This window comes from Idiotropiscis lumnitzeri, chromosome 3 (genome assembly GCF_059441095.1).
Source record: "Idiotropiscis lumnitzeri isolate Australia: NSW breed Sydney's pygmy pipehorse chromosome 3, RoL_Ilum_1.0, whole genome shotgun sequence".
Lineage (NCBI taxonomy): Eukaryota > Metazoa > Chordata > Actinopteri > Syngnathiformes > Syngnathidae > Idiotropiscis > Idiotropiscis lumnitzeri.
The window spans coordinates 15332006-15345125 of record NC_142393.1 but is presented as its reverse complement, the minus strand read 5'-3'; the positions used below and the strand labels follow the sequence as shown (position 1 = coordinate 15345125).

The 13120-nt window shown below is 39.7% G+C and overlaps 1 protein-coding gene across 6 annotated transcripts in view; it reads right to left on the bottom strand.

Annotated features, from left to right (window-relative positions):
- The window catches only part of LOC148340094 (plexin-A1-like), a 217404-nt gene that overhangs the window by 16886 nt on the left and 187398 nt on the right, over positions 1-13120 (bottom strand). For 5 of the 6 annotated variants that reach the window (XM_088289388.1, XM_088289392.1, XM_088289391.1 and 2 more), the window contains 5 exons: positions 9820-10054; positions 8601-8749; positions 2862-2959; positions 2295-2453; positions 1753-1819 (listed from right to left, as the gene is read on the bottom strand). In XM_088289388.1, coding sequence (XP_088145514.1) covers positions 1753-1819; positions 2295-2453; positions 2862-2959; positions 8601-8749; positions 9820-10054 — 708 coding nt within the window. The remainder of the gene's footprint in view (positions 1-1752; positions 1820-2294; positions 2454-2861; positions 2960-8600; positions 8750-9819; positions 10055-13120) is intronic. The other variant, XM_088289393.1, reaches the window with a different exon arrangement.

The window sequence follows — 13120 nt, the reverse complement described above, 5'->3', positions numbered from 1 at the left end:
TTTGGAAGTGTTGTGAATTTGTTTATTGAGTGCAACTGTTAAGTAAGCCACCGTGGGACTATAGAAAGTTCCAAGTGTTGGCCCGTCAATAAAGAAATGAGAAACACCAGTTTAAGATTGAACAGCTAACAAACAAAAACTAATTTATTGATTGGATTAACTCGAAATACTTTTGTCTTTCCAAGAGAACCGGGGTAACTGTGCGCCAGTGGACAGAACAAAGTTAATAAGAAACTAATTGTCATGTCTCCGGTAAAGACAACTGTCTTTTGCTTTCTTACATTGCATAAACTGAAATCTTAAGTATGATATAATTTCGTAAATTAAACCAGAATTTGCTTATTTTGTTATTTTTGTTGAAAATAAAACCCACAAACAAGTCAATTCTGCTTGTTTAAAGACACTCATTGCTTAGTTATCTTATTTGAACGTACAGTCTTAGCATTGAGTATTGATGGCTAATTTCAAGTATTGTGAGGCTTAAAACAAACACTTTCAACAGTTTAAGATGATTGGCCAATGAAGGACCTGAAGTGGGGATGTACAAATTGAATTTTCTTTTTGTTGGATTTGGCATAATTTAGTAATAAGATGGCCGAGTGGTCTAAGGCGCCGCGTTCAGGACCCAGTCTCCCCAGGAGGCCTGGGTTCGAATCTCGAATTTCCCCATTGTGGGACTAATAAAGGGAATATTATTATTATTAAAAAAAATATCATGAAAACATTCATACAAAAGTGAGGTTTAAGCTCTTTATTTAGATGTCATGTTATTAGTTCCGAAGCTCATTTGAACTTTTCCCAGTGATGAAATCTAAGTGAACCAAATACAAGTGACTATTTCTTTAGCTTGAAAAATGTCAATTTCTTTTTTATGTTTAAAAACACTGATTTCAATGCTGTTTAGATAGATAAGGTCGTGATACTTTCTTGTCTTTCAAAAATTTCTTGTTTAGTTGGCAGATAATTTTGCTTATTTTTAGTATTATTTTTCTTAGTATACTAATTTTTTCTCCCTAAAATTTCCAGTTGACCAATTTACTCTTTGACCAAACTCCATAACCACCTCCTGTCATGTGCCGAAAGAAGCACATTCGTATCTTGGCCAATTATGAGTGCAGCTGCTAATGAGAAGAAGCAAGTGCCCATATCACTGTTGTCCCTTCATCTTTCGACTTGCTACACTTGCATGCCTCGTCTCGACGCATGCTTTGCCTTTGCTGCACATGCTGGCCTCATTAAGTTGTACGCTGACATTTACAATTTAGGCTTATAATGATGGTTGCAGCTCTGTCCAGTTCAAGCATGAAAAAGGTTCCCTGACAACTTGTACCATTTTGGTCACACTTCAGATCCAGTTTCCGTGCATTTTAAAAATTCTCGATAATGTATCTCGTTCTATTCGATGCAGTTTTATGCAAAGTTTCCGAACCAACTTGTTTTTGCTCACCGCGACCACGGGAACTACTGCACAATAATGTGATTAGGATTACAGAGGCACATGAGGACACATGACACTTTCGTTATAACTAAAGTAGAGACGTCTAATCTTAGTGAACATACAGTAATTACCGATTGCCTCGGTAGACACATTTGACGCTAACAGAAATGACATTTAAAGTTTAAAAGACCCAAATATGTTGGAAACAGATGGTGGCCTTTAAGGTATGAGAGTGAAATTAGAGTGAAAAGACCTGAAAGTACAGCAATTTCAATCTGGAATACTGCAAGAAAGACTAAAATTGTCGGCCTTACCTTGAGGAACTTATACAAAAGGAATGTAAACCAATTGGTCAGCATTTTCTCGGCAACAGACTCGGTTCTGTCACAAAAAAAAAAACACAATACATAAATAAATACTCCAATTCACATAAGTAAGAAACAGTTAGTATGCTTCTACATGACGTTCTTATTTTTTGGAGGGCTGTGATAGGAACAAATGTAGTTCATTACAATGACAAAGTGTATCACGCCCGGTGATCTGTGCAGAAAAAACTAACAAAACTCTGCAGCGGTGAATGGATGACCAATTCAATTCATCTACATGTGGAACAATATCGATAATGATTTATCTGATGATGCAGTGTTTGACATCTGTCACTTGTCAGATTATATCTAAAAAAAAAGTGTCATTGAGGGCCAGACAGAATATTTCTCTTTGAGTCATGAGATCCGTTATTTTTTTTTACATGGCCTTGGCGAAATATTACTTTTGGGGATTCTCATTTTTGTACGTCCATTTTCACCACCTATCCAGTTCATGGAGTTTTGGGGGATTTTCTGTTTGTTTTCCTTACCTCCTGAGAAGCAGCTTGGGATGGTTTTTACTCTCGAGGTTTCTGTCAATCAGGTCAGACAAAAGCTGCTTCAGGACTCCCGTTGCATACTCCATTTCCCCCTGCAGGGCCGTCATGATCAAGGACGCCACATTCCCTCGGTCTCGCATTGAAAACGACCTGGAAATACATTTGGAGTGCTAAGGCAAGGCAAGGCAAGTTTATTTATCTCGCACATTTAATCCAGCCACGACTTCAATCGTGACCTAATTGTGCTTATGACATCTTAAGCGTATAGCTCAAAAATTTGAAGTAGTAGTATGACGAGAATAACAAAAAGTCCTACAGTATATTCACATTTTATAATCGTGTGAGAAAAATTTGAATATAACAAGTAATAAGGTTGAGCAACTTAACAGAATAAAAGTGTAGTTTAGCCACAAATGAGATGATGCTCTTTTTATGTGCCAAAACAATGACTGTCATTGACTATTTTAAAGACTGGCTTGTTAACATCCGCAACAGTCTTCATCTTGAGGCACCAGAGTACTCCTTCAAATAAAATACTGAATAAAAAAGGAAACAGACCTTTGGGCTTCCAGCGTTCTTATGAATGTCAACAGGAAGTGCTTCTTTGTGAGCAGCTGGCCAAACAAAGTCAAAGCCTTTTCAACATTGGCCTGGACCTGAAGAAAAAAGGCACAGGGAGAGAGAGAGAGAGAGAGAAGCTGATTCACTAAAGGAATAATAGCAGAAAAGAACATCCTGAACACACAAACATTCCCGTATTATTTTCCGTCTTAAAGATTTTTGGCGGCACTAGCCAAAACAAATGACATTTTCGACTGTTAATTTATCATCAAATCAACGCCAAATGCTCGAGGTGTGTCACAGTCAACGAATGAAAGATGCAATACCACATGCAAAGAAAAGACAATTAAAAAAAAAAAAAAGAAGAGGAGTAAACATTGAACACAGAGAAACCATTTTTGAAGAAATATTTTTTGCAAGCAGCGAGTGATGGTAAATCTCTTGCTGCGCTGCTGTTTTTTGTCCACCGCAGAAATGATTTTAGCCGACAATTTGACATAATTGCCTTTCTGGCATTGCAGGGTGGATGGCTCCTGTTAGAAAATTGTCAGGAAAAGAAAGGTTGTCACCACAGTCGAGAAACCTGGACACACTTTGACAGTGAGGCTCAGATTAAGAGATTCCTGGAGATTGCTTGCTGAATCCTGCTTAGCGCATTTGGTCGGAAACATACAACTACAACATACAACTAATGCATGATTATTCATCGACCAATTGAGAAGAATTACATTCTCTTCCACTAGATGGCAGAAAACGCAATTACCCTGTGTATCCAGCAGTTGCCATTCATGAGACAGAGTAGCTTTGAATTCAACTTAACAGGTCCAGATATAAGAAACTCTCCGTGGTAAAAAAGATCTCTAACCACGCAAATAATTCAAAACACAGAAATGGATCACAAGCTGCAGAGTGCATGACACAGCAACCTTACCAATCAATCAAATCAAAAGGCAGACAGTCACTTCTGAGAAAGGTATTGATTATAGCAACAGAGAATCAAGATGAATGGGGTTTATATGTAACTGTTAATATAGTAGACTTACTCACACCATACTTTAAGCAAATTTAAAGGGCAAAGTCAAAACAAAAATATTCTAGACAATAATACGTTCTATGCGCCTTCAGTAGTCTAAACAAGGCGTTGTGATGGATATTGCGTTTGTGGAATGAGTTTAGTTTTTTTTTAAGCAGTAAATTCCACCCATTTTTGTCCATCTCAGTGGGCAGCCATTTTGTCACTGGTGTCAACTGAAAACGGCATCATAGTTGTTCAGTGTTTGGCTAATGACCAATCAATGCTCAGCTGCAGAGAACAGGCCAGCGGTGATTGGCCGTTACCTAAGCACCTGTGATGTCATTTTCAGTCGACAGAGGAGACAAAATGGCTGCTCCCTCACTAGACTGCTCCCTTTGCTAAAAACAGGTGGCTTTTTTAATTCATTTTCCACAAATGCAATTAATCGGAATGCTGTTTATTTATATAAGTGAAGGTGCATAGAACATTTGACAGCAAATAGTTTTGGGCGTTGACTTCCCCCTTTGACAAAATCAAACAATTTGAATTCATTCTTTTTGAAAAGGTAATAGTGTCCACGATGATGGAAAAAGAAAAACAAATGTCAATGTCAACAGAGATTTGGAAAGTCTCAGGATGTTTTTTTTTTTTTTTAAATCATAAAAAATAAGCAAGCTCGCAAAGGAGACTGCGTTCATTTCCGTGGATATTTTTATTCTTTAATACAGTTGGGATACAGTGCAGTATCACATACAGTAGATACTGTAGTTGGGATCATCTGTTCAAAGCAAATTGGAGTGAGTAGGCTCGGCGAAGAAGAGAGTGCAGGCAGCATGGAGCGGGTAGATAAAAGTGTGACGGGTGATCTATGACAGAAGAGCAACAACTAAAGTGAAATGAAAGGTTTCTGGGATGTTACAGAGACTAGCCTTGCTGTATGGTCTGGAGATGGTAGCAATGGGCAGGAGACAGGAGAAGAGAGAGCTGGAGGTGCCTGAGGTGAAGATGCTAAGATTCTCTTGTGAAGAGAATGGACAGGATTGGGAATGAGCTCATCAGCGGGTCAGCACAGACTGGAAGGTTTGGAGACAAAGCTAGAGAGGCCAGATTGAGATGTTTGGACAGAGGAAGGACACTGGATATCGGCGAAAGGATGGATGGAAATGGAGCTGTCGGCAAAGACCTAAGAGGGAGATTTATGAATGTGGTCAGAGGAGACTAGCAGACACTCTACGGGAGATGGAGTTAGAGAAGAAGATGTAGAAGACAGGGATACATTGGAGAAAAAAAATTCACCGTGGAGAATATAGTAAGGTTAGGTTAAAAGAGAATGGTTAGAGAAAGGACGACTGGGAAACTATAATGTGCTCAAGAACGGAGCTAGGTCCGTCCCAGGGGCAGAACGATTTGGCCCTCCGGCTGGACGCCCTTTTTTTTTTTTTTTGACAAATTTAATAAAAGGGTGTGATTAACAAAGGCCGGAGGCTGATTTTAGTCTGCGTGTGACGAACCTACTCGCAAATTGGGCAAACGACCCACTTGCTACTGGGGCATACCATTACTAGGGGGGGCTTGGGGGCAATACCGTAATCCCTATAACACCAACTGTGTGTACGTACTTGCATTGGGCACATTCATGGAGAAGAAGAAGAAGAAGTAGACGAATAATAAGGAGACAAATAAGAGCATTATAAGCCCATAATAAGGGAAGCGGATTTGAATATTAAATTAGCCAGCTAATGATATTTAAACTTTTTTTTGGGGGGGGGGGGGGCAGGGGGGTGTTGGATTCCAGAATGGGATCAGGGGTTGACAATTTTCACGAATAAGAGCGGAGGGTTGAGGCCGGAATGGTACAGAGATCGGGGCCAGAAGACAGAGGACTGACTGGCAAAAAAGGGTCAAGTGCCCAGCTCTGCTAAAATGTATAAATGGCAAATGAACAATCTTCTTTTCTGAAATGGTGGCATTACATTGAAAAATGTCTAATTTTGATAACGCATCAACAGCCACAACAGCTCTCTGTGAAGCAAAGCAAAAAGACAGGAAAAGGAGTGAAAAGGAATTGAGGCGAAACGCGATTGTACGTGTTTGTGTCAGTGATGGTGACACGCTCACTCGTCCCACTAGCCTGCACCTGTCACCACTCATGCACAACACACTAAACACCCCAAAGACGCCTGTCTATCACCCACTGCCTCCACCACCCTCACTGCTGGTCTCTTCGGTCACCCGTTTTAATTTCTCACGTTTTTTTTTTGTTCTTTCTTTCACACACATGAACACACCGTTTCTACCTCTAGTGCCATTGTTTTGGCAGCGCATTCTCTCCCGCAATGTGCACTAATGAAGTGTCGAGGCCTGTCTCTCGAGCGCTAAATGAGATTCCTGGCCCTCGAAGGTACGGATTGTAAGTATTGAATCTGTTGTGATGTGTGTTTTAACAACAACAACAAAAAAAAGACCTTGAGTAAGAAAAGGTTTGTGCGTATCTGCGAGCTAGTTTGTGTGTATGTAATGTACGTCTACAGTATAAGCTAGTAGCGTAGCTGGTGTGTCTTTGGGGAGCGCTACGTCACAGAGAGCAATAAAGCCTGTGGCATTAGTTTCCACAGGCCACTGGATTACACACGTAACCCATTGGGAAATACAGAGGAAAGGAAATCTAGACATAACTGCAAAGCACATAGCATTCCTTTTATGCTTCAACTTAATAGGTACACGTCTACTTTCACGTTTGGATCAAGGGATTTCACACCTGTCAGGCTGTGTACAAAAGTGCTGACAGTTGTTCACTCCAGACCGTTCCAGGCTCTGCTTGCGCAAAATGTTTTGCCATATTTCTTATCAATTCAGTAATTGTAGCTTTCACTTCTAGCTGCCGTCAACTCCACCACATCGCTCACGTTTGACGTTACTTAAAATTGGTATCAGTTGTTATTTGGGCGGATATTGGTACAAGCAAGGTGGTCTTATATGGAGAAAGTAAAACCAAAAGATAAGCACAATGCCTCGTTAAAGCAATTTTTCCAACAACTTAAGCGTCACTATGATTTGTAACTGTGTATTATTTTTAATTTGAGTTGACTTCATTTTATTTCGACAGTAATCCGTCATTTATCGCTGTTAATAGGGACGGAAGGTGAAAAACCGCAAAGTAGATGTGGACTTTTTATTATTATATATATATTTTTTAATTCAAATTAATTTAAATTTTTGGGGGGTTTACGCATCTATTTTTTGTTGCAACCCTTCAACATGATTCCCAACCTTCTGGCCAGCTACAGCACAGGACTGGGAAACGATAAACTGCAATTTACCACAGTTCAATTTGACAACCCGACTGCAAGTTGCCAAATACTCTCTTTCCGGTGCAGGTTTTCTTAAAAATACATTTTTACAATAGTCGTGAAACATCCGCTATCTATCTTTGACTGGGAAAAATGTACTCAGCGGTCTGCGCTTATTATCTTTAGATAATGGACAGATACCGCATTTGCAGCTTCGTAGGGCAAGATAAAGATGCTTTACGAGCTATTAAATTGTTTCCTGGCCTGTGTAAGGGACTCTTCAAAGTGCAACGCAATGTGTTATGAGGCCCAATTTTTTTTTTTGTTTTTTTTTAACCTCATATTCATGTTTCATTCAATAATTAAGAAGCCCAGATCCATTGATTATTCAATATGAGAGAAAAGACATAAATAGCATTGCAGGACGATGAAGTCAACTCAATAAATGCATGAGCTAAACCAGAGTGCTCCAATCTTTTTCACATTGAGAGCAGCTTTGAGAATTAATTCCGCCAAGAGCTTTAGTGCTTTACATGACAGACATAAATACTTTAGGAAATCAATTGAAATCTAAGTCAAAGTCATTAAGTCTGTCAACACCCTTGTCAGGCTTCAGCTCGAGGTCACAGCAGACCTACTTGCGTACAGTATCTGAGCTTCCACATGTTTGTTCATTTGCCATGCATTGTCAAAACTGCGGCCATTTTTTTTCTAGTTGCTGTCACTGCTGAAACCAAACAATCATTCACAGCTGATTGGAAAATTGCGAAATGTTGCTGCGGCGATGATGAAACAGCACAAGATTCTAACTCTTCATCACACCACTGATTACAAACTCTAGTGTCCATGTACAATGTAGTCCTTAAACGAAGACGATTTCATGTTCAGTGAGCTAGTAAGAGTGTTGCATGTAATAGCCTGGTTAATAATGAATATGTGATTTATAATGCACATTACAACCCAAATTTGACCCTATTCCCCTCGCTGTATAAATGTATACTCCTTTTTTTCAACAGGTTTATTGATGTTTCTTTTCAGTCAGACGCTGATAACCCTTCCTCCCGGCGCAGACGAGTATATGGTGTGTATCTGTCCCATGAGATCCCACTAATGATGAGATTACTCATTTGCATGCACAGAGGAAACTGAATACATTAAGATGAAGGAGAGGATATGTGATTAAGATGAACAAAGTGTGACTTTTCATCTTGCTTCAAACCTCAGATTTGACGTCTATATATCATTATTGGATAATTGCTGATATGCACGTCATTTTCATTTTTTGAAAAAAATGATGCTCATACATGTATGTAGGCAGCCTATTGCTAAATGATGCAAGCTAATGTTAGTTAATCCGTGCAGCGGCCCATAAATTGCTTTCATCCCATGTTAGTATGGATTAATTTGAAGATGAGATGGTGGTGTACTGACCCGTACCTCCATCTCCTTGAGCACAGGGTGGTCCTCAATGCCTGGGAACAACACCCTCATGGCGTACGTCCGATAATCCAAGAAGGGAATTCCGGCGCCATCTAGTTCTTGTGTTAGTTCATGAATATCTGTCTGGAGTTCGGCAAAAGCTTCAGGGGGAAAAAAAAAACCAAGCAGAACATACAGTTAACTATTGCAGCAGGTTCTATGCATTTTATAAGTCATAGAGATTCAATTGAATTCATGATTAAACATAGTAGTGTGTATGCATATTTTTTTTCTAGTCATTTTGTGCGTCATGTACTGTTGGATGAGTAAAGAATGTAAACAGCCGTCTTCATTACCTTTCACAACACTTTAATATGATAATTAATGGTCTGGCTTTGACATTTCGAATGCAAAACTATTTATTCATGTCTTCTCATATGCTACTCTTACATGGTCATTGTTGTGATGTCTGCTTCTAATAATGGCGAGCTGATGATTGAACTACACGCCCCCTGTCTCGCCGCCCAAGTCCGCCTCTTTCATCTGCATCTCCGCCCACACACACTTTTACATTTCTAAAGGACAGCTGGGAGAGCAGAAGGCAGCATCGGTTCTTAGGATGTGGGAATAAATGCAATGAATGTTTTTCACCATTGATGTCAATGTTTTTGTGCTTTTCTTTTTTTTTTTTTACAAACACTTATTCCAGAAGATGGATCAGCTTCAATGAGGGTTTTTAAAAAAAAAAAATGCGAGAAGACTTGACACCAGAAGTTACGTTAAATAAGCAGGCCACATTCAAAGCGGCGAGACTGTGTATATTGTCACTAAAGTTAAGTAAAGCATTGTTTTTATTTTTTATCAGCAGTTAATTATTTTTAGACTTTAGTGATTCAGAACAAGTGACGTGAGGTAAATTTGAACTGCGACAGCCATCATTTGTTATTCAAAGTGGTCTTATGTAATGCTTTACTATTGACAGTAGTTCTTGGCTTTATCCATTAAAGTGATACCCAAGAATGTAGACGTGTTATTTTCGAGAATGGCCTGTACACTTAAAGATTTTGATAACAATGACAGTTTGAACTCGAGGGAATATTTCCACCCCGTTCTATCTGAGCCAACCTCCCAGAATGAAATGCATTACATGCATTACAGTTGTTTGAAACTGCACATCAGGATGATTATTTTTATTTTTTCTTAGCAAAGATGTATTGTGTGCTGCCTTTACCTTCTTTACATTCCAGGGCCACTCTGGACTCCAAGTTGTCCATCTGCAGCTGAAGACGTTTCAGGGTGCGGTCGGCGTCTCTTGACTTCCTCTTATAGGCTATCAGCACCGCAATGATGACCAGTAACAGCATCCCACCGCCACCTCCGATGCCAATAATGGCAGGCAGCGTCAGCAAACTATCAGAGTAGATGTGAAGAGTACCTGGGGAGTACTCGAACCCGCCGGCTCGGATCTGAAAACACACCAAAAGCATTTTTAATGATCGACGTATTTACAGAAGTTCAAGCGACTGTTCCGTGTTGTGCAAGCAAACGCTGGAAGCTCCCTTATCAGAGCTGACCGGGCAGGGCATTGCTCAAAGGTTCATTAGGGAAAAGCATATTGCTAATTATTTACTTTTCCATGAATATATTTTCTGCGTCTCTTGGGATTGGACTTAATCGAGGCGAAAATAAACAGTACAAGGCGCTGGTTCATCTGACAGCGGCAGATGGTCGGAGGAGAATAGTTGTTGGTCTAAGGAGATCGAAACTTGGTGGTCTGATGAAAGCAAAGTTGTTTGACCCAATTTCGAGCTCAACGATCATGAAAGTTTGATCTCCTCTGTAGTCAATACAGGGGCGCATCGTTGACAGGCGCATGCTTGGGGAGCCTGACATCACCTTAATGAATGTGAAATCTTTTTGCCAGGAAGGTTTTGATTTTTTTTTGCCTGTGGGGGAGATGCTTCAGGCTGTGGTAGATGAAGATCTCAAAGATTACTTTTTCGGCTTTGTTCATGATTTCTGGTCTGGAGGTATATATATAAAAAAACACCCCAAAAAATAAACTGTGAACTGCTGAACAATATTGATGACGGAATCTGCCACTGCTCACAGAATGGACCATATGTAGCACGTAAAAACCCAACGGAAAGGGTCGAGAAAAAGTAGTTTATTTGTTTCGGAAATATCCTTCCATTTTCATCACTTGTGCTGTTGAAGGTCACGGTCACCAGCTGACTTTGAAAGGAAGATCGATGTTGCAGAAACAAATAATAAAATATGCTATTGATTTGTTCTATACATACAATATGGCTACATAAAGAAACATTGCGGCCGTGTATTTCCCGGATAATTCTAAAAGACATATCAAGCTAAAACTCCCATGCGGTCAGCAAGAAATTCGATGTTAAGTGAAGAGTGCCATTAAGTTATCCAAGAAAGCCAATGTAAAAAAACATATTCAGCCACATTAAAAGTAATCAAACAGAGTAATTAGCTACATTTAAATATCTCCCTGAGCAGCCATGGCAATTAAGAAAAGTGAAACACGTATTTTTTTTTTTTTTTTTTTTAATCGCTCAGTAAGTACATTTGCATAAGAGCAGTTTATCTCGGTAAATAAAGAAACACACAGCGCGGGAATGCATCAAATCAAGCGATCCACTAGGGGGTTGATACCCGACAAATGAATAATGATTACACACTTTGAAGTTCTTGTAAGTGAACTTTCATGTCTAATTAGAAGAAGAAAAAAAAATCTAAGCAGAAAGTGTAACATCAGTATCTATGTATGTTGTGTGTGTGCACAAATGAAATTAGTGCAAGAAGAGACAATTACGACAGCTTGTACATATATGAATACACAGACGGTTATCAGTATGTTGAAAAGGGGCCACTGGCATTATCATTAAACTAACCTTTCAAACTGCATAAAGAATGTGTTATAAATTCACGCCTGGTTGACTGACTCTTGGTAATGCAGTGAGCTGTTTTTATTCCTTAAATAAATGCTGCATATCTGACAGATGTCAAGAGCTGATCAAACCAAAGTGCCTTTAGCTATCATCAAGGCTGGTTTGCCCCAAACAGTTTTTCACAGCTCGAATAAATCGTTCAGTAAATGTCAGTGCAAATGGATGCTGAATGCTTGTATTTTTATGTTGATTATTTTTCCATTCATTAAAAAACAAACATGTAAGTAGCTGTAGTCAGATATTGACAGGCTTTAAGTGAACTTTGTAACAACTGCAATACCACACCTCCTGTCGATAATCAAAAATTATTGGACTGTGGAATTGGCGATGCCAGCGGACACAAAATCAAATCAAATGAAACAGATAAATTTTGGGTGGCAGCAGCCACTGTAAGGATGTGCGCTATTGACCGGAGGCTCTGGGTTTAAATCCTGCTTCAGACAAAAACGTGGACTGAGCACTATTCATGTTCCCTGGAGCAAGGAACTGAACGCCAAACTATTCTTGGCCACAAAATGACATCTTTTTCTAGCCCGTAGAAGCTTTTAAGGAACCAAATGTTTTATTTCAAGAGACACACACACCAGATTATAAATAATAACGACAAACAATGACGATCCAATAAAATCATTTACACATCACACAACGGTCATGTTGGCCATGCAGAATCATGTTGCCGTATGAAAAGTTTGGCAAATCTTTAGATCATAACTCAAATCTCTTGAGGCCACAGTTCAGTGAGAATTTACAATTTTTCTTCTTTTTTTTTTTTGTTCACACATATACCAAATAAAAGGAGCACCCTCAACAAGAATGTCAAGACAAGAAGTAGTTGAAGTAAAGCGTCGTCTCACAAAGCAAAGCAGTCGCCTCTCATGAAAGTTAAGCTAGAACGTTTTGTTGTTCTACGATTAACAGTGGTTGACGATATTGTACATCATCAGATGATACGAGTGCGGTGTGAGCCCAGGCATCTCAAAGAAGTTGGTGACAGACTTTCAAAGTGAACGTCTATTTTTACTCTTGTGACAGATTGAAGGACTGATGGAGGAACTAAAAAGCTGTAGGCCAAAACAACAAACGAGTTTCTTCGAAAAACTCGAGGGAGGCGTGCAGCTGCCAACACGCAGCTGAGCGTCAGAAGGGACACGCAAAGGCTGGCTTGACACACACACATTGTAGGGCCCTCACTTCACACCCACACAAGCTGCGTATGTCTGGACACCCATTGGGGTCCCCTGTATGTAGGTCATTCGACATGGGGAACATCTTTGCGCAACAGCTGCGTCCCTCTCTGCAGTATCACACGCAACGTTGTGCTCTAAAACACAAATATACATAAGTACCCACGGGTGCGCACAAACCCGGAAAAAGTTGCTGCTTATCCAAAAAGAAGTTTTGTTGGGGTACCGTCAAAAGATGGTCGAACTCAACCAAAACCACAGCACAATGCATCATTTTTAATAGTCGGCGTTACATTTTCAGGTTTCGAGGGAGAGTGTTGCATGGAAGGGTTTTTAATAAGTTGTTCCACCTTTGAGCTGGCTGGCTGATGTCGTT